This window comes from Penicillium waksmanii (genome assembly GCF_028829765.1).
Source record: "Penicillium waksmanii strain IBT 27052 chromosome Unknown utg000008l:1.0-5622682.0:1.0-5626561.0, whole genome shotgun sequence".
NCBI lineage: Eukaryota > Fungi > Ascomycota > Eurotiomycetes > Eurotiales > Aspergillaceae > Penicillium > Penicillium waksmanii.
The window spans coordinates 1,249,002-1,269,275 of NW_026643254.1; the positions used below are offsets into that span (position 1 = coordinate 1,249,002).

Consider the following 20,274-nt stretch of genomic DNA (forward strand, 5'->3'; position numbering starts at 1 on the left):
TGTATTTCCGCCTCGCAGGTTGAATATCTCAGAATTGGAATATCTTCCAGTACAGGAGCAAAATGTGTATGCGAGATTCACAGCTTCCCATCACTACTGGCAAGGGGAGAGTATTTAAGAGTCAAGGGTCTCCCAATCGATAGTCAGCCTATTTCGCCTAACATCCCGCGGCAGAATAGGATAAAGACAAGCCGGTTCTTGCTATGGCATTCCGGTCGCGTGGTTTTAGAAGCGGGGGATCAGCCGAGGTGTATGAGCAAATCAGACACACAGTAAGATTGTACTATTTTCGATCTTGCCATCAGCTCGATCAATAGCAAGGTCATTGCGCCTAATATCCAGTGGCAAAATAGGATAAACCCCAATCTTTGCCTCCTAATATCCCGGTCGCGAGCTTGAGCTTTGCGAAAACGGGGATAAGCGTTAGAAGGCTTCACTAAGCTTTCTCACTCCGTCGCCAAAAGCAGACGTGTAGAAACGGACACGGACTTGAAAGATGACACTGGGAATGTTTTAGGCTAAATTAATCGGATGTATCTCCCACAAGAGGAGATTCCGAGGGTCGCGTTGGTGTTCGTGAGGTCGAGCCTCGTGAAGCCGAAAGGATCTTACAAAATTGACCAGGATTGAAGTGGGCATTTGAAGCGATTGGCTTTGAACCGGAGAATAGTCCTTGGCCAGACGGGAAGATGGCCCTAATCCCGGTCGGCACAGGTGGCCAGCCTCACTATTGGCTTAAAGGAACAAGCTTGCAAACGGCACCTCGTACCACTGAGACGCTAAGTGACTAGTGCCCCACAAGATATTAGGCTTCCCCAGATTCTCCACGACTCAGGGGGGGCCGGTGACAGCTGGGGCTTTTCATCCATGGGTGCAAGGCTGGGCTGCGACAGGGATGGCAAGAATCCGGGCTTGGGGATTTAAAACTGTAATTTCTCATTTTTCTAACCCTGAGCGTTTTGTCGATGCGTTTTTGAAATCAGCCTAATTTAGCTATAACATGAAGCGACCTGCTTTGAACTTTGGTTTCTTGAAAGGGCATTTCATTGTTAGAAATGGGATCTCACACAAGTTGGCGCCCCTTTCGCATTTTAATGCGATTTTCTTTGAGGCTGGGAGACCCCTAGGATCAGATGATCGGCTACCCCCCCGGCGCGCGGCAGCGTCCAAACATCACTGAATCATGCTGTCTATGAAGATGCCCCATTCTTCTCCCTTACCTCTAATTTGTGAGACATCTTTCTCAGCCAAGACATGGGAAACTTGAAGGACCAATGCTCTTTATATGGGCGAGGTAAAGGAGCAATTGGCATGAACATCTCCAACGAACGTGGTGGTCGTAAACATTTGATGTTTTGAACGTATATACTCACCATTCTCGTGATAACTACTCAAATTCTATGACCACCCTTCAGATAAACTGGTAGAAACTGAGTCCACTAAGGGCTCGAATTACTTATAGTAGCCTTGACATCCATGGAGCGCATGGCCAAGACCCCTATTCTAAATCAAGGGTTGTTCATAACCAGCAGAATGCAACGGAAAACATGGCAAGATAAATCTATCTCCTGCTGTCATTGTCATGTGGGATTCTATAAAGTTTTTGGTGCTGCACGCGCTCGACGCAAGCCTTCCACGATTTAGGCGATTAAAAGTCTCTTCGGTTAGTCAGTCCCATGCACAGAGACTGATTCTTATTGGGCCCGTTTCAAAGATGAGGTAATACAATCAAATCACGGGCTACATATACTTGTCCGCAGGAATTATGATCAATGCCCCTTGCAGAATAAGGATCGGCATTAACGTACAGTCGATCCAGTACGACCTCAATCTCACCGCCCTCTTCCTATCGGAGTCTGAGGGAGTGAGTGATAAAAAGAATACTCTGACTTACATGGATCTAGTTTGAGGCAATTAGGTACAATTCAAATGATCGCAGCTTGCATATCCAGATACTTTAGGTCAATCTACGTATCTAAGCATTGACCATCCCATTTTAGCATGGCTATTTTCCTTCATCTGAAGATCTCTGGAGAGCGAAACTGAATTATAACGAGAGATTGCAATAACTATGCTAATTCGTGCTTAATAAAAAAGGTATGCTATTTGAAAATGGATTCTCGCGTTGTATGTCATGTCAATATCCATAGACACATGCAGGATGATCTCAAGGCCCTGATGCCGATTGTAAAATACTCTCGGGCAGGTGAAGGGCTCTAAGTAAGGAGAAACCGGACCTCCAAGGTCCCTTGCAATTGCATGCATCAAGTCTATGTCATCGGTATATGGTAAGAGAACTACTTGTTTCTCACCACGCTTTGTCTACCGAACGAAATATAAATAGTAGGAGAGCGCCTGAAGTCCACTCCATTCAGAGCCAGTTCAAAAACCATTCACTTACAGACCAGTAGCCTCCACAACACCCCGCCAGTATGCAGTTCTTCATGAAATGTCTCGCTCTTCTTCCTCTTTTAACTGTTGCGGTTTCTGGTGCATCCAAGTTCGCCGACACTTGCCAGAATATTGAGGGAAGGGGAACCCAAATTCGCGCGGACTGCCGTGAAAATGAGCATGGTCAATACCGAACCAGTACACTCGACCTAAACCGTTGTCTCAAGAACAATAAGGGGAACCTCAAGTGTGGAAAGAAGTGAGTTCAGAATGAAAGAGTTTCAGCCTACAAAAACTAATATTGGGACAAGTGGTGACTTTACCGCCTCTTGCATCAACTGCAGTCTTCGAGGGCACACTGAACTGGAATGCATGTGCCGCAATGTTAAGGAGGGACACCCATACGCTTCGGCCCACATTGATTTGAGTAAGTCTATTCTTATGAAATATGAGGTATTATGACTCTTCGGCTGATCATCAAAAGACAAATGCATCAGCAACAACCACGGCGAACTCGGCTGCTAGTCCATAACTAGAACCCACGGGATTGGAGTATGAAGGGAAATGAACCCCACCTTGAAACGGGGAAGATGAGGGGGAATGACATCTGCCGAACTTTATGTGAACACGCTCTTTTATGACTATATCATGTCCGATTTTACGGAAACATTTCGCAACGTTATTACAATTATTCAAGAAGTTCGAAGATCTTTCGCAATTCGTGAACAAACTCCGTGTTTACGAGTTCCTCGAAAACAGAAGAAAACCCAGGTAAAAACAATAGATCTTTTTTCACATTTTGAAATTAGACATTAAATTTGTTCGTATCTTCATCTAGACTAGTTGTTAGTAATTCAAACTCGCGAAATATTTCTTTTGGCTCATTCAGAACATCTTGTCTCTCCTGAGATGTCAATAAACGTTCGGCACTAAGTATGCGATCGCGAAGTTTGGCTCGCACGGCCATATTATCGTCTATATTCCAGAAAGATAAAGGAGATGGTGTTCGCTCAGAGGCAAAGTCTGTCACCGACAAGCCCCAAAATTCGGGCCCGGCTTTCAACAGCTGAGCGCGAATTTCACGTCCGCCAAAGAGAATAGCCGAGTACATGACCCAGATATAAGCAACGAGGAGGTGTGGTTTTTCCATAATCCGTTGGTATAAATCATTTCTTATTTCGCCCCCGAAGTGTTGTGACTGAGTCAACAGCTGATCGTATGGACCCATTGATCGTAATAGGCAAAGATCGGCTTCGAGGAGCCTCGTCCGTGGAAGTTCCGGAATGTAAAGGAGGCGTAGGAGGTGTCGAACTCGCTCTTTGTCACTGGGAATCGAGGCGTCTTGAACGACCTTATCCGACCACTCGCAGATCCAATCCGCGGGATCACCAATGCATGAGAGCCATGCTTCTTCAAGGCCAAAGTATAACTCCGCGTAGCGTGAAATTCCGAGGGTATATAGGGAAGGATTGCTCGTGCGAGGAGGCAGACAGAATGGAATTCGAGACAAGTTTAATCGGTGTATAGCTGCGTGGGGTTCTCTAGTATCCAGTCAGAATGCACGATGTGAACATGGGTGCGTGTATTTACTTTATCACCAGGCGAAGCGCCACCAGCAGGTTATCTGCAGTCATGGTTTTAATCCGACTACTTTCCTTTCAACTAGCCTATCTGGCCCGATCGATTCTGTGGCGATTCATGGGTATCTGCATGATCGACAAGGGTAAAAATTCCACGAAAAAAGCAATTTTGAACAAGCAGGTTTTCGGTTCCCGAGGCCCGCGTTTTTGTTAGTCCGAGGCCCCAGACCGAGCACGAAACCTGGAAGAACAAGGAATGCTGTCAACGTAAGAATAATTCTTGTATATTCAAGATTTTGAACCCAATTTATTCAGTTATAGTCTCTATAACTAACTGATTTATATCGTCCTAGTCGCGTACTGTGGGCAAAATTTTGCCTTGCAAAAAGTTTTCGCGCACGCACTGATTTCCATTAGCTCTGTTTGTCTGTATTCAATCCCCAGGGCTGCCTTACACTTAGACCAGATATCGCAGATATACATCTAAACTTGAAACCACCAAGTGGAAAGTGTATATATTTTCCTATTATCTCGAACCCTGGAGGTGGTCAACTTCAAGTTCCTTCGAACCTCCAGGGCTTGGGCCTTGGAAGGTTGCAAACCTTCAAGTTGGAATATATATTCCACCGGCCTATCCGTTTAAGTACCGGTACCTACCTAGTGTACTAGGGGAAATAGTCCGCAGAGTATCAAAATAGCAGTATAACTAAGGATCTATGTAATATAAGACTACTACAATGCGTACAGAAGCAGACAATCAGATACCCTCTTCTTCTTCTATCCCTAGGTCTCCTCTCATATACTCCCTCTACCCCCAGTGGCCTAGACCTGTTTCGCAGATAGGCTCCCCGCTACACTATGTAGATATTAGTACTAGGAGGACCGGGCATGGACTTCCGAGGTCCTCGGAAACTATCTCTTTTTGAGAGGTCTAAGGATAACCTGCCCACCTGGGCATCCATATTCACCCATGGATGGCACTAGTTAATCGACCTCGGGATCATTATTCTACAGGTAGTAATTGATGGCACATTTTCCCGCCACGTCATTAGAAGGTTTTATGGTAATTCAATAACTACATTTATTTGACCCGTTTCGAAAGTCTAGAAGGTTAGTCGTTGATTGAAAAGACTCGAAGGATATTTAGGAGATACCAAAGAAATATCGGCAGTACAACCTCGGGATGAAAGCCATAATAAGTCGGTATACTTTTTGACTAGGCTTGCACAGTAGCAAATATCGAAGAAAGATAATCAGGTTCTAATAAAATAAACCACAAAGTGCATACATAAATATAAAACTGATAATATATGATTTCGACAATGCTAAATGTGTTTAATTGGGACGATCTATTATGTCCAAAAACGCGGCAAGGGAGAATAATTTAGGCAGGGAACCCCAGAACTGTAGGCATAAAATTAAATATCACTTTTCTATTCAAAGCTCCGAAGTTCTATCACCATCGAGAATGAGAAATACGTCGCGAAGGATCCTTAGGTGGTTTCGGCTAACATGTGTACCCAAGCCGACTTTTCAGCTCTGGCGTACTCGGAATCATCTATAAGGCTTTAGATGAATGTAACCTTACTTCTTACTTGGAAACTCTCCCATGATGTTGCTCATAATAGCATTGGTTGATTCTTCCGTTCGGCGTTTGATTACGTTAAAAGTGATAAGCCACTTTCCTATCAACCTTGGGTCTCCCCGCATATCGGAGGACGCCGTTATGGGGGATTTTCTCAAGATCCCCTCACTCATATTCTAGACCGGACAAAGAAAAGCCATAACTCTCAACCTTGATCTTTTTGGGACTGGAAGGAAGAATGAAATCTCCCACTGGCCCACGAACGCCGAAGCCTCCGATTAGGCGACTGCGCCCGTCTTATTCGTGCACTGAATGCACTAGAAGAAAATTGCGATGCTCGAAACATATCCCTTGTTTTTCCTGTATTGAGAGAGGAATTGAATCCCAATGCCGACTTCGCCATCGGGTTAATGAAGGACGGAGGGGAAAGGATTCAAGAAACCAGCCAGAGAATTCAATCCCAGAGACGCAGCCCGTCTCGAGCGAGGGGCTCCGACCCTGTGAAACTGAACACCATCTACGCTATAATAACGTTTCCGACACCTCTCTGCCGGGCGCACTATCGGTGACACCCGAAGCCTCAACCGAAAGTAAAAGCCATCCTACATGTTCTCAGAAGCGACACAAAATATTGGACACAGTCTCTCAAGATGCTGCTGTTACGCTAGAGTTCCTGGCGTTTAGCCGTCAGCAAATTCTGAATACTGCTGATTTTAATCATTCCAACCAACAAACAGAAGATGGATATGTATCTCAAGCTATTGATTTCCTTTTTACAGCAGCCCAAGTTGAAAAATTGATGGCCTATCACGAAGAGTACATTGCTTGGATTCACAATGTTGTTCACATGCCGACGTTTCGTGAGCAGTGCAAAGATATGTTTCAGCTTTCTAGCACGTCAAATACTAAGCAGTCGTGGCTTTCTTTATACTATTCGATGCTTTCTGTGCGTCTTGCCTAGGTGTCTATCCATTTGATACCAGAGCAGACTGATTGACAAGAGATCAGGTCACTCTGTATCACACCCATCCTTCAAAACTACAAGACTTCGAGATTTACTCCGGTGGTAAGTCTATAGTTCAAATAAACTGGTGAGAAATACTGCGTTAACTTCCTCATTAGTTGAGCTGTCATTGCTGTGCTATCAAAAGAGTATAGACAGCCTCAATGCCGTGGATTTTATGAAGAATCATAGCATATACAGCGTCCAGGCCATTTGCCTCCTTATTTACATCGGGCACAATTCTGGACAGTCAGATAGGATTTCCGTTCTACTTGCGAGCGCAAGTCGAATTGCACAATGCCTCGGTATTCATCGTCTAGGTTCCGAAACGCCCTTCAGCATTCCCAGATGCGATGACTCAGATACCAGAAGCAAGCTTTTAATTGATCGTGAAGTCTCTAAGAGAGCGTGGTGGTTTTTAGTGCGACAGGATTGGCTACAAATCCCATTCAACAACACCTACAACATCCACCCTTCTCAATTCGACACCGAGATGCCCAAAAACTGCGACGAGGACGTTTCAAAAATGGGGTTGCCAACGGATATTGTTGAGCAAAGCAAGGATTACTACACACAAGGAAGCTATACGTCTGTTCTCAATAAAGGTATCGTCTATCAAAAAGAATTCTTAGCACATGGCTAATAATTTCTGTTTTTAGGATCGGTTATAATTTGGAAACTACAAGACAGAATGTGCAAGCAAACAAAATCAGGGAGTGGTCACAGTGGCGATGATCTGAGGAATCTTTATTCAGAGGTTCTACAGTCCGACCGTGAGCTCAAGCAGCTGGTTGACGGAATGCCGCGCTTCTTCAGACTCAAAGAAAATCTTGATGGTGAAACCCCGAGAAATATCGTCCAGCAAAATCGCGTTCTCTCTATATCGATCGCACACAAGGTATGGCATTGTTACCGAAATCCGATGAATTGCAGTCCTTTGCTGAATCTCAGAGACCAGTTCTACTGTATTCATCGTCATTTTCAAATAATGAGCTTGAAAGACCCATGGTTCGCATATACTAAAGTATGTCAAGATTATTTCGATATCGCATTCGATCTAACACAAAAGCTTTCGATCCAGGTCTCTTGCCTTCCACTCATGCGTCGTTACCTTATGGACTTCCTTTCGCTGCCCGATCATCCTGACACACATATCGTTAGCAATCTATGGACCGTGAATGCACAGGTCTTGACAGCAGCGGTTTGGCTGCTATTTGAACTGATATTTTCAAAGGACGAGAATGAACAAATTTTTGAAACGCATGAAATTCGAGATCTGGCTTTGCGGAGCTTGCAGTTCTTGCAAGTTAACCAAAGCAAAAGCACTATTGCTAAAAGAGGGGTCGGGCTCATTGAAAGTTTACTGGATACTGAGCAAGCCATCAAGGCAGGTACTAGAAAGCAGTTCTCATTAAAAGAGATAATATCTCGGGTAGAAGTTGAGTCGGACTCGGGATCGAATGTGGCTATGGAGCTTTCATCTGATCCATGTGTTTCGCATGTGTCAGATCTTCTTTTGGGAGATAACATGGCCTGGGAAGACATCTTCAGTGTATTTGACATGTGAAAAGAATAAGGTCTTCCTTCATCTTGCTATTGAAAATCTTAAACTTCGGTTCGGAGTAGAATAGAAATGATCTGCAACTGGCACAGCCGCTCATTTCGTATGATCACCATCTCCACATAAAGTCACCCCGTTAAACTCTACTAGCATCCATTCCAGCAACAACATCTTGACGGAGGTCTCCGAATGCCATACTCTTCGATGATCCGTAGGTATCCGCAAAGCGTCCGCTCATCCAGTCATGCACCTTGACTGGGGGATACTTCGCTCCTACCCGCGGATCTGCGCAGCTAGGCAAACACTTGACTGTATAGTTCGGGTTCCCGGAAAAGAAGAACGGAACACTAAAGCGTTCATTGCCTCCCTTGTTAATCACCCGGTGCAAGTTTGACAAATAGCGATCATTTGTCCAGCGCATCATCATGTTTCCCAGATTCACTACGTAAGCTCCGGCAATCGGAGTGACGTCCACCCACTCCGAGGAAAGGTTATTCCAAACTTGCAGACCACCTGTCTCATCTTGGAGGAGCATTGTTATGGCGCCAAAGTCCGTGTGAGCGCCAATTCCTAAGGATTGATTTAGTAAAAGTTAAAAATTTGAGGGATTCAAGCACGGCGACCTGCCTTTCTCGACCTCGGTTGCTGCTGGGTCTTGGGGCGGATAGTGCAAAAGCCGAAGAGCAGCTACTGGATGTTCGCAGAAATCATCAAAAAAGTTCGTGCTCAGGTTCAGTGTACATGCCAAGACCTGGAGAAGATTTACTGCTAGTGCAGTCATTGTTTTGTGATACTCTTCCATCACACGTTGGAACTCCTTCGGGTCGCGGAGTTCCGCGGGATATTTGTTGGGCCCCTGGCCGAATCGTTTATCGATTACATATTGATCGCTGAGCGGAAGATTCTTCCCCATGTAGAATCCCTCTTTCAGGTCTCCTTTCCCCTGCTTCTCAAAATTTTGGGATCGTAGACATTCATATCCTCTGTTGTACCCTCCAATGTCTTTTCAATTTTAGTAAATTAGAACGACCGAGAATAGGGATTAAAAAGGGAAAATTGAAGACTTTACCTTTCCCGTATTTTTCCTTTACTTCTAGACGTAGATCAAAAAGCTCTTTGCTTTGTTTGATCACTTGCTGTTGAAGAGTCAGCGGGACATCATGGTTGATCAGTTGAAAGAACCCGAAGCGTTCGCAGGCTTGTCGAATTTGCTCTACAAGCGCCAATTTCTTCGACTTGTCGGAGCCATGAAATGCTGCCCGTTCAATTGATTCTTAGCGGATATTCGTAGAAGCAAGGAAAATAGATTATCCGCCTAGACTTACGACTGAAATCAATGACTGGTGGTTCTTCAGATGTCATTTTGTAACAAGGCTCTTTACTTTGTAGATGCGACTGGTTTCTTGTATTGTTGATGACCAGAACATTCATTCAAACTATACTAGTTATATAGCTGGGATACAGAACTCTCCCTTAACTTCTCGGCCGTGGATCTATAGACTCGAACATTTTCACGGGTAGTTTTTTCTGAGGCCCGCGGCCGAGGCTGGCCTGTATTTTGAAGTGGATCTCACAAATGCAGCTGTGTCAAAGCATTATCTAATTATCATCATCCGTCGATAACCAGACCCACCGTGGCACTTCGCCCCATGAGATAGATAGGAAGCGGCGGCAATTACGATAGTTAATTTAGAAAAATAGTACATAAAAGAATTAAGTATTTACCAAAATAGATCTCTGTTGGGTATTGTATGCTCCTAGATCTTTCGCAATGCATCCTATGTACAATTCATTCACTACTTCTCAGTTTCCAGTCTCGGTCTAGCCCGGCTTGTCCCCGAGTGGCCTGTGCCCTGGGAATGTGCCATTGCTAAATAAACCTTTGGTTAATTCCATAACCATCCAATGGCCAAAAACAAATGAAAATATCACTCATGTTGAGTGTTCGAACCCAGTTCGATTAAAATATCATATCTCGTAGCTTATGCCTTGAGGTCGTGCTTGATCTCATCGTCATTAGAGCCTGTATTCTCGCCGCTCTCAGAACCAGCAGCCTCAGTGGTCTGCATTCTAAGCATGCGACGTGCGACACGCGGGGGGTCAAAGATGCTATTTGACTGCGCGAAGATCTCGTCGATCTCCTCGAGCGAGCGACCCTTGGTCTGGGGAAGAAAAAGTAGACGGAGGGCACAATGGCCGCGTTGACAACGGCAAACACGATATAGTAACGGCTTCCGATCGTAGCGAAACCGACCGGGGTAATTTCTGCCAGCAGGAAGTTGAAGACCCAGACGGTTGCAGTCGCCACAGCACTGACGGTCGCACGGATCTGAAGAGGTGCCATCTCGGCGGCATAGAGGAAGGTCAAACCGGAGTAACCGACAGTGAAGATAAACTGGAAGCAATATAGAGCAATGACGGCCACAACGAGGGCGCCGGTGTTATTCTTTGCACCGTCCGAGGTGCAACCAGCCAGAAGAGCCATGCAGACGGACATGGCACCAGCACTGTAGAGCATCAGTGGTCGGCGGCCAAGGCGATCGATGGTAAAGTAGGCAAGGTAACCACCAAAGGGTTGCATAAGACCCATAGCGGCAGCGAGGATGCGAGCGCGGACGGGGTCCATGCTGAGGTATTGTTGGAAAATAGTTGTGGCGTAGTAGGTGATCAGATTAACACCGCACATCTGCTGGAACATTTGACCGGTCGCAGCGAGATAGGTGCGGTGGAAAAGACGCTGCTTGCCATTTGTAAACATATCCTTCCAAGAAGAGGAGCCGCAGACAAGGAGGGCTGTCTCAATAGAAACGATGCTATCTTCGACAGCGGGAGCATCTTCATCGACATCCATTAGGGCTGCAAGAACCACGCGGGCTTCGTCACGGCGGCCAACCTTAATGAGCCAACGAGGAGATTCAGGGAGGAAGACGATGCTGATCATAGCCATAAGAGATAGAACGATCTGGAAGGCAAAAGGGAAACGCCACGAAACAGAGCTGTCCTCAACGAAGAAAAGGCCAAAGTCGATCCACAGGGCAAGCGTGACACCGGCACCAACGAAGATACCATCTGTCACGACATTCGAGCCTCGTTTGTGCGCAGGGGAAATTTCAGATTGCCAGACAGGGACGGTGGCAACATAGCCACCGATGCCCAGGCCGAGGATGAGTCGGGCAACGATGAAATGAGCGAATTGGAAGGCGGATGCCATAAGAACCGCGCCGATGATGGTGATAAAATTAGTGAAGAAGATGACCTTTCGTCGTCCAAGAAGATCACCCAGATAAACGCAAGAAAGCGCGCCGAAGATACCGCCGACAGTGTAGAGTGCAATAACCGTGCCTAGTAAACATGACCTTTTAGAGATGATCACCATTGAAATTATATGATGTCATGTATAGAGCCGTTCACGAACCTTGAATAGTCGAATTTTCCTTTTGAGTAGCGCCCGTGGTGTTGATTGTGTCCATCTGTGGGAATTGGCGATTGAACGCGTCCAGGGTCAAAAGACCACCAGCCACACTCATATTATAACCGTAGCAAGTAAATGTCGGGAAGACAACGAGCCAGACTGCGGCTCTGAGGAGGCCATTGCCCCGGAAGCCCATGAATGGTTTCCCCATGATGGCGATGAAATGCGGCAAGCGGGTCGATTGGAATGTGAAGATGGTGTAAATGTTGGGGATGGATGATTCGAGATAGACCACCGTTGCCGAACTCTTCTGTTATATCATATAGATGTGATATAGAAGGCTGGATCGTGCTATACAAAGCGCTAGGGTGCTGCGCGAACTCAACACTAAGTACGAGGGTGCAGTTTCGGTGCTCGCCGGTCCCCGGTGATCGACGACAGTGCCGACTTGGTGCATTTTTCCCCACAATTCCAATTGTGGAGGCGGCGGGATGCGACCGACCTCGGTAGAATATCATAGGAATGCCTTTACTATGCCCCGGGTCGCCCCATCCCGGCCTCAAAAGAGGTTGGTATACGGGGTAGAGTCCGGGGTAGTGGCTGCGTGTGCTGCTCGTGTTGCTCTGTAATTTCCGCAATAGGTGTTGGTGTGCATTAGGGGCTTGGTTTATGGCGGACTCGATGGGTCTACGCCGAGACTTTTTAGTAACAGATCGGATGGAGAAGAGAGAAGAAAGAAAAAAGTGGAAGACGAATGAAATCTGGGGTTAGAAGATCGATTCTCTTTACGAAGTACATAGGTGGAAACGATGATCGCGCATGTATGTTCTAGTTATCAACTCCACGCGGTTCATATTTCAAGTTGATGTCATGGCCTCCGCTGCTTGCACGAACCCGCAACATCCCCTGTCTTACCGTTGCAGTTCCGGTCGCAGCTCCGGTCGCCCTTTAGCGTATTCAGCCGCCTTCCTTGCCATAATAGATTGAGAATGCATCCTAATTCTCGCTCATGTTGGCAATGCACTGTTACCTAACAAGAAGTGTTGTTAAGGCGGCAGTTGTCAAACTAGGTTTTCCTATAGTTCTTGGAAAGGTCATATCCCTGCCGCCATCCACGTGTTTAGTGCAAAGTATCACAAGTGCCGGAGGATTGCGAGCGGCGGTATCGGCGGTAGGGGGCGTTGGCCGGGCCTCAAGAGCTGGAATCGATCACATCTCAACAATTCTCCTCAACTCGCGAAATATTAACTTCCCTAGTCAACAGCAGAGAAGAGAATTTCGGTATGATCAGGAGAATCCTTGTCTTAGAAGATCCCCTTACCGAAGGAGTACGGAGTTTGGAGTGTCGAATCATTGAATGCCGAGAAGCTAGCGGTCAATGTGACAGACAGCATTGGGGCCGTGCCAATTTGAGTTGCGATCGCGTCCTTCTCTCGTACAATTGACATTCACCATAGCGACCCAACTTCATGTCGATTCCAGATATATATAGACCTCAGACCTTAGATCTCAGATCCCACTTAGTGAGTTTTCTTCCCATCTCACAATCAATCGCATTGTGGCAAGACATGTCACCCGTGGACAATCCGCCACCGAAAATCAAGAAGAGAAACAAAATGTGGGGCCCCAGATCCGAGCCCCTACGCTGGGAAGGCAACTGTCTCAGTGTGTTCTGGAATAATTAATCTATTTATGATGATCTTGACAGTATCGTCAGAATAGCCACTGCTCATATGTGCTTATTCGCACATGTATCATGTCGAAGTCTGGAGGACGGCCGCGCTTGAGCCTCGTCTCGCCTCGCCTCGACTCGCACGGTCGCAGTCGATTAGCTCAATTCGACTCAAACTCAAGGTTCAGCGTGGCGGCTGCAACCTTACAAAGTCCCACTTCCAGTGCCGGCAAAATGTTAAACCTCTTTCATAGTTTTCATATGAGCTTGGCTACTCGAGATCAACGTACTTCGTCACTGCTTCTATGTTTCGAGCCAAATCCAGATCTGTTTACGTAGGCCTCGCGTGCAAAGGCCAGAATTCCATGTCTCCGACTTCCCCCGCCTTCTGGTGACCCACGGGAATGCAGTGGAGCACCTCCAAGCGAACTGCAACGAGGCGTAGCATGCAGCCCGAGCTCCGGCCTCGGGCGTCGTAACCGCGACCGAGTGGCCTTTAGTTCCGGGATCGCCGGATTCGTATGATTATGTAGGAGGAACCCTGAAGCGCTGCGTCTGCTCAAAATAAGCTCAGTCGCTGAACTTAAGGATTAGCATTTTACTTTAAGGTCAATTCTAACTCCATTCTCCACTGCTTCCTTTGCATACAAGCGCCTCACAACTGGCGATTTTGGCCCATACAAGATCTAAGCTCGTACAAGGCCTAGAATTGGGGGTTCCGCTCATCGCAATTAAGATGTTGTAATTATTATGGGGCATCGCCCCTCAGTCCTTCTAGCCTAGCACGGAAACGCCTCAAGATCAGGAAGCCGAGGTAATCTCCATCGTAGCTCTTGTCGCCGATTTCCCTAGTCGTGACCACAGGGAAATAAGAGATGACACTATTCACAACTTTTAATCCTCTTTCCAACTCACACCCCAATGGACTTTTCGCCACTCTCTCCCGATGTCAGCGACGCCTTTCCCACGATCCCATTACCCAGATTTGCATGTATCTCATATCGATGATGCTCAGAAATCGTTGAAGAATAGATTCTGCATGAGTGTTCCGTCGTCGCACAGGGTCGCTCGAAATCAGCTTCACCTTTGATTTGTTTTCTTTTCTTCTCTGAACTTTATTCTTTACATATAATAGCGCTTAAGTTCACCTGTTTAACTCATGAGTAGTGTAAACGAGAATATACATCGTCTCTGAAGGCAAATACGGGGTATAAGATCAAAGCAGGTAATTTCTTCTGTCTCTAATCAGATCACCTGCCGCAGTCTACTTCTAAGTCATGTGACTTATTGAGGCTTTACCGAATTAGGAAGTCTGGACGCCACGATGGGAGCCTAGGGCTAAGAAAAAGGGGACTTTCGACTGATCAATTTGCGAATTCTACGCCTAGATGTCACGCCTTCTCAATCTGCCCAGCGAACTACTCGCTCGCACATCTTTTAATGTGGATCGTTCATCATTAAAGTCGCTGCGACAATCCTGCCGTTTCATATCACAGCTGGCCACCGATCAGCTCTTCAGGACCTAGGTAGTGGAAATTATGCAGACGGTTTGTAAGTCGGCTGGGGGTTAGTGGCATTTGCTAAGTGATTGCTCAATATTTAAAATGATGTTACATATGAGAATACAGGAATATTAGTATATACCTCCAGGGCTATCTACGCAATATCCTTCATCCTTCAAATGCTGGTGAATGGACACCTAGGACTAGACGTAGACCACCTGGTTATCCTCTGGCACTATGATTGATTGATCCAGATATTGTAAGGTTCCATTTCTAATGGGCAATCCATGACTTGGACTGGAGCCACCCCGGGGTCGCAGGAAATTTAGCCTGCGTAGGATTGTCAATAAAGAGGTTCTTGATCAGAATCCACATTTTAAAACTTCTTCAACATCTCTGGCTTTGCAAATAGAAGACTCCTGTGGAGCTGTGGAGGATGAGATGTTGAGAGGAAGCGAATTCGTATTCTGGCCAAATAACCACTGACAAAGCGGATTTCCCTTTTGTTTGCTTTGTTTGCTTTGTGTCCTCTTCTCCTACCAACACATACCAAGCCGTCTTCATTGCGACATCGACTAGCTTTTTCTCCTTTTGTCGAAAAGTAAGCTTCTGTCCAAGATGCGAGTTAATCAAAACATACGATATTGTCTGCAAAGTTGTCGTAGGCCGCGATGAAGGATGAATTGTCCTTGTTCTCATCAACCAAGATTGTGCTGTCTGCGAAAAAGCAGGAAGTGCCATGCTCATAAGTAGTATACGTATAGATTGGAAGCGTCGTAGAGTCGCCGTTTCCAGTCGCATTTTGCAGGATACTGGAGACATAGTTCCCTGCAGTCCAACGATATTCTTCAGCGTATTCTCCACTGAAGTTACATCAACACTATCACCTCTGGTGTTGGTCAGACTAACGTCTGTCAGTCCAGCAGCAGCGAATCCGACCATTCCACGAAGAGACTTGCTCAGCGGTCGCAATCCTGCCTGCCATACTGAAAGCTGCGGAAATCCACTTCGCCCATGTTTGATCTGGAGAGACTGAGGAAAAGTCCTTGGCAATCTGGTCAATCGACAGTCCAACTAGCCAGCCAGTCCAAAGAAGCTTGTCATGGACGACATTGACCTTGCTATGCAGAAGGGAAACTGATAGAAAGACCCAGTATGCCATTGAGAGGAATATGCAGAGCACATCGAAGATGGATCACAGTCACAGCCAATGTCTCCGCAGCCAGTCTAGGGAGAGGTGCCCTCGCCGGGGAAAACAATTTCCCAAAGGGAGTTGACCCAGTCGCTTTCACCGTTTGGCATGCTGTCGAGCATAAGTATCTAGCCAGTCAAGGGCACCGGTAGAATCAAGAATTGCCTGCACGCCATTGGTGGAAGAGGTGTCACCAGCCGTGCAAGTCGAGGAAGTGGAAGTTGTTGTGGCAGTGGTAGTGGTACTAGTAGCGGCTGCGGCTGCGACGACAGCAAGCGACGTCACACTGCGTGCATGGACACGAGCTGCTGGGATATTCTGGGGATGTGCTGCACTTGTTGCTATAAGAGCGCACAGGATAAGTCCACCGAGCTTCAACATCATATTAAATTCAAGTTAACGGTCAAGATGATGTGAGGATTAACCTGAAATTATACCGAGGAAGATTAACCCGGCTTTATTCTATAGATTTATGCAAACTAGATGTGTACCAGAGTATTTATACATAATGATCTGAGTCTTTTGTTGCCGACATTTACATCGTCGTCGGGAATACTATTACACAAAGTTAGTCGAAAAGAACATTCTCCGTTCCGGATCCTGTCAGCTTATGGTCGTAATAAATATTGATAGTACAGAAATTTCATCTTTTTGTTATTCTTTTGGGGGCTTCTTTTGACCTTGGGGCCAATTTCAAGGAATTAGTTCCGTAAAGTACAGATTGGGGGCTATCATGACAAAAGGGTGAACGCCACGATTTGGGATAAGAGTTCAAATTTTCCTTTCGGTCTATTGAACGAAGGTTTTCGATTTCTCACGAGATTTTACAGTTGGACAGTTCGTGTCTATTAGTTCGAAACGGCGATCAGCGGGACATGGCTTGTATAGTCAGCACTAACAGGGCCGCAGCGCAAATATCCGCTTGGAATATTAGACTTGTCGCCCCTAATAAACCCAATCGCCTATCATAGCTTGTCCTTCACCCACATGGTCCCTTGTCGATTAGGTATGCTTGTCGGAAAATGAGAAGCGAAGCCTCGCCAACTTGAAGATCGCCAACTGGGCGTATATTTTGATATAAGCACTAGGGTCAGGGGCTGAAGAAATCTAAATTCCTTCCAAATGACAGCATTGTAATTTTTCTCTGACAAATTGATGACGCTCCTCTTTCCCTTGCAGATTCAGAAAGTCCCGATCAAGGCGAAGCTTGCTCAGTTCCCACAAATATAGTCAATAATGAAATACCTTTCAGATGTTGAGCCTTCTTGGGTGACCGTATTGTGATGTCTTGTTCCCTTTAGTTGGAATCATTGTGGGGATCAGGAATCGTACTACTAGTAGGCTTTACTGTGGTCAGTAACCTGTACAGATTATGGGCGTGCAATTCCCCTGGCGTACGGTCGCTCATGGAATTTTTGAGCCAGCATTTAAGTTATATTACTAGATCTTACGGGCCAAAAGTCTCTCACCCTCGCCGATGACTAGCCACTGTTTAGGGTATGCATGATGTGGAATATACAACTTGAAGTGTATACAGATATTTTTACACCTTTGTGGAAAGTAGCCCCTGGATGTGTGGGGATGTCGGTCGTGAATAATGATCGTATGCATCACTTCTTTGGAATGGATATTTATGTAATTTATATTGAATTCAAAGTCAAATCGAAGCCACTTGCAATATATTACGTGACAAGCGGCTCTGTTCAGTAGAATCGGATGCTGTCAATAAACACAAACTATCAAACAAATTTGTAGAACAATCCATCAACAATTGATATGTAACAGTTCCCGTATCCGTATATAGTCAACAAATACCAACCTAAAATTGGCTCTTCGGGGCGTAAGGCACGGTTCCAAAATCTTTCTCCTCGTCGGCAGACTCCACCGAAAGGCATTCCTTGCTTTCGAAAATGCGGGCGACCTCTTCCAGTGTTCTGTCTTGGGTTTTGGGGAATAAGAAGTATACAACTGCCATAAAAAAAGCAAGGCAACCCAAGTAAAGAGAAAAGTACCGCCAATGAAGAACGGAAAATGCCACGGGATTGACGTATTGATTGAAGAAGCAGGCAAGTGAGTCGGTTGTGAGAGTGATGGCGAGTCCTTTCGCTCTGAGCTGGAACGGAAGGATCTCGGCGGGGTATGCGATGAAAAGGGGCATGTAGGCGAAGTCGTAAGAGGCGCAAAAGAGAAAAAGCATTGGAACTACCGCGATTCCAGCTTCGATTATCTGTAGCTCCGCGAAAAGACCAGTCATGAGGGTTATTGTTGCCAGGAAAATCATCATCAAAGTTGTCGAGCTCAGCCAGAGGACCCGTCGCCCATAGCGATCAGAGGTGCTTGCACCACCAACAGCAAAAATCAGATTCCAAACTTGCAGGCTCAGATTGACGGCTGACTGGTGGACAGAGTCTTTTATTCCAACAGAGGAGAGGATTGGGGCAAGGTAATAGGAGATGATGCCTAGATGAGCTAGTCAGAAATTGAATCATAGTAAGAAGAATAAAAAGCCATTCTTACCGTTTCCAGTCCATTCTTGCATAAACCCCAAAAGAATGCAAATGGCTAGTCGGTGTGCGTCGCCCTTTGTTCTCAAAAATGCGCTCCATTGAGAAGCCGACTTGAGATCCTCCTCCGCACTGATGCTGCTGCAGATCTGGTCATACTGCTCCTGTACCACCACATCTTCTCGATTTCCATTTCCATGATATCTTGTGAGCATTGCCAATGCTTGCCCTCTCCGACCTTTGGAAACCAGCCATCTTGGACTCTCGGGGATGACACAAACGGCCACTAGTTGTAAAGTTGGATAAATAATCTGCATTAGGCAAGGAATGCGCCATGACCAGCTATTTTGTAGAGATAATGTGGAGAAAGCGATTCCGGCAGCTGTAATTGAGCCGCAGAACCAAACGGCGTTGTATAAACCTGTGAGTTTCCTTCGCTGTCTGGGATGTGCTGACTCGGCAATCAAAAGCGGCGCAGCGGTTTGCGAAATGCCAACTCCCATACCGGTCACTACTCGGGCGCCGAAGAAAGCCCAAGGGTGTGTCACAGCTGTTTGAACTATAGCTGCAATCATAACTAATAGAGCCCCAATACTAACACATACTCGGCGTCCCATGCGATCGGCAATGTATGAGGCGGGAATGAAGGTAAGGAAAGATCCTAATGAAACGGAGGCAATGATGAGACCTTTGGCACTAGCGTTGAGTCCACTCAAAAAGAACGCGACTTCTCATGATTAGCATGGCAACTTGAGACACCTTGCAAGGAAAGCTCTCACATTCAGGCAGTACAAGTAAGCTGTTGATTTGGCTCGCATTATAGCCGGCTGTAGCTGATGCGGACAACATCAAAGCGATGCCGACGTTCAGCTGGCGCAATCCACGGTTGGTCGAAGTGAACGCCATCTTTTCGGTAATGATGGCGGCCTGAGTGTTAAGCTCTAGCATCTAGCTTTACGGCCTTCCTTTTTATTTTATAAGCTGGCGGACATTTTCTCGGACAATTTTAGACGTCTACATTCCTCGCGATTGCTCTCGCCGATCCTTCCGGGTTAAGGTCACGGTGATGCACTGCAGGATCTGGAATGTAGGGAGAAATTTTTCCCAACGAATCACGAGGTTCATCTTCAAGAGCTTGTACCAAATTGTCAGAAACTGAGGAGCTCCGGGATGACGATATGCAAGGACTTTGCTAGCCAAATACAGGGAATTCACGAAAGCTATAGTAGAGGAATTACCACGCGGCCCTTCGGATTTCAATTATACTTTCCTACCAATGAGCTGGGATATTATGTAGCTATAGATCATCCAGCAGATATCTCTCCTTTCCCTAGGGTTCGGAAGATGTAATTATGTTCCGCGGTGGCCGCCACGGGCTCGAGCATGAAATATTGTCTCCTCACGTGTCCAGTCGTCTGTCATAACCAAATATCCCACGGACAAAAGTCCAACCAAGAGACAAGGGAGAAGATGACACCAAAAATGAGGGGGAAAAGCAAAAACATACAACAGCAGGGATTCGCATGTGGTCACCCACCATACTACTAACCTGCCGGCGTGTGGCTTAAGTACGGCTGAGCGGACGGGAAGCCCTGTTCTCCACACCCTATGGTCGTATGTATCAGGATTCTTAATAATCAGGAATATATGCTGTGCTTAGTAGTTGTTCGAGCCTAGAAATAACGTTAAGATCATCGATTCATCCGTGAGCCTATCGAGAGGGGAAAAAAAAAAAAAGGGGGGGGGGGGGCTTTACATTATATCATTATGATGATGTCTTTGGCACGGTCCTCACCCCTTGTGAATTTAAGCGGAGTCGTTAACCTAGGGATAATCATAATCCAAGCCTAATACTAATGAAATATAGGCTAG

The 20,274-nt window shown here is 46.2% G+C and overlaps 8 protein-coding genes across 8 annotated transcripts; 3 read left to right on the top strand and 5 right to left on the bottom strand.

The window, feature by feature from the left end:
• Positions 1–2,432: 2,432 nt before the first annotated feature.
• Positions 2,433–2,916, top strand: N7481_008818 (CVNH domain-containing protein; the record flags this gene model as incomplete). Its single annotated transcript, XM_057268037.1, has 3 exons — positions 2,433–2,650; positions 2,703–2,818; positions 2,876–2,916. 3 exons carry the CDS (start codon positions 2,433–2,435, stop codon positions 2,914–2,916), a joined length of 375 nt encoding a protein of 124 aa, XP_057118714.1.
• Positions 2,917–6,856: 3,940 nt separating this feature from the next.
• N7481_008819 (fungal specific transcription factor domain-containing protein) lies at positions 6,857–7,202 on the top strand (the record flags this gene model as incomplete). Its single annotated transcript, XM_057268038.1, has 2 exons — positions 6,857–6,864; positions 6,908–7,202. The coding sequence occupies 2 exons, from the start codon at positions 6,857–6,859 to the stop codon at positions 7,200–7,202; spliced, it is 303 nt and encodes a 100-aa protein (XP_057118715.1).
• A 48-nt stretch (positions 7,203–7,250) lies between these two features.
• On the top strand, positions 7,251–8,126 carry N7481_008820 (C6 transcription factor; the record flags this gene model as incomplete). The annotated part of the gene is made up of 1 exon (XM_057268039.1): positions 7,251–8,126. The coding sequence occupies one exon, from the start codon at positions 7,251–7,253 to the stop codon at positions 8,124–8,126; it is 876 nt and encodes a 291-aa protein (XP_057118716.1).
• Positions 8,127–8,256: 130 nt separating this feature from the next.
• Positions 8,257–9,482, bottom strand: N7481_008821 (isopenicillin N synthase family dioxygenase; the record flags this gene model as incomplete). The annotated part of the gene is made up of 4 exons (XM_057268040.1): positions 8,257–8,690; positions 8,748–9,122; positions 9,190–9,375; positions 9,446–9,482. 4 exons carry the CDS (start codon positions 9,480–9,482, stop codon positions 8,257–8,259), a joined length of 1,032 nt encoding a protein of 343 aa, XP_057118717.1.
• Positions 9,483–10,102: 620 nt separating this feature from the next.
• N7481_008822 (sugar porter family MFS transporter) lies at positions 10,103–11,743 on the bottom strand (the record flags this gene model as incomplete). The annotated part of the gene is made up of 3 exons (XM_057268041.1): positions 10,103–10,282; positions 10,312–11,462; positions 11,536–11,743. The coding sequence occupies 3 exons, from the start codon at positions 11,741–11,743 to the stop codon at positions 10,103–10,105; spliced, it is 1,539 nt and encodes a 512-aa protein (XP_057118718.1).
• A 3,588-nt stretch (positions 11,744–15,331) lies between these two features.
• N7481_008823 (uncharacterized protein) lies at positions 15,332–15,868 on the bottom strand (the record flags this gene model as incomplete). The annotated part of the gene is made up of 2 exons (XM_057268042.1): positions 15,332–15,564; positions 15,616–15,868. The coding sequence occupies 2 exons, from the start codon at positions 15,866–15,868 to the stop codon at positions 15,332–15,334; spliced, it is 486 nt and encodes a 161-aa protein (XP_057118719.1).
• A 126-nt stretch (positions 15,869–15,994) lies between these two features.
• Positions 15,995–16,279, bottom strand: N7481_008824 (uncharacterized protein; the record flags this gene model as incomplete). The annotated part of the gene is made up of 1 exon (XM_057268043.1): positions 15,995–16,279. The coding sequence occupies one exon, from the start codon at positions 16,277–16,279 to the stop codon at positions 15,995–15,997; it is 285 nt and encodes a 94-aa protein (XP_057118720.1).
• A 1,438-nt stretch (positions 16,280–17,717) lies between these two features.
• Positions 17,718–19,350, bottom strand: N7481_008825 (uncharacterized protein; the record flags this gene model as incomplete). The annotated part of the gene is made up of 3 exons (XM_057268044.1): positions 17,718–18,358; positions 18,416–19,129; positions 19,182–19,350. The coding sequence occupies 3 exons, from the start codon at positions 19,348–19,350 to the stop codon at positions 17,718–17,720; spliced, it is 1,524 nt and encodes a 507-aa protein (XP_057118721.1).
• Positions 19,351–20,274: the final 924 nt, after the last annotated feature.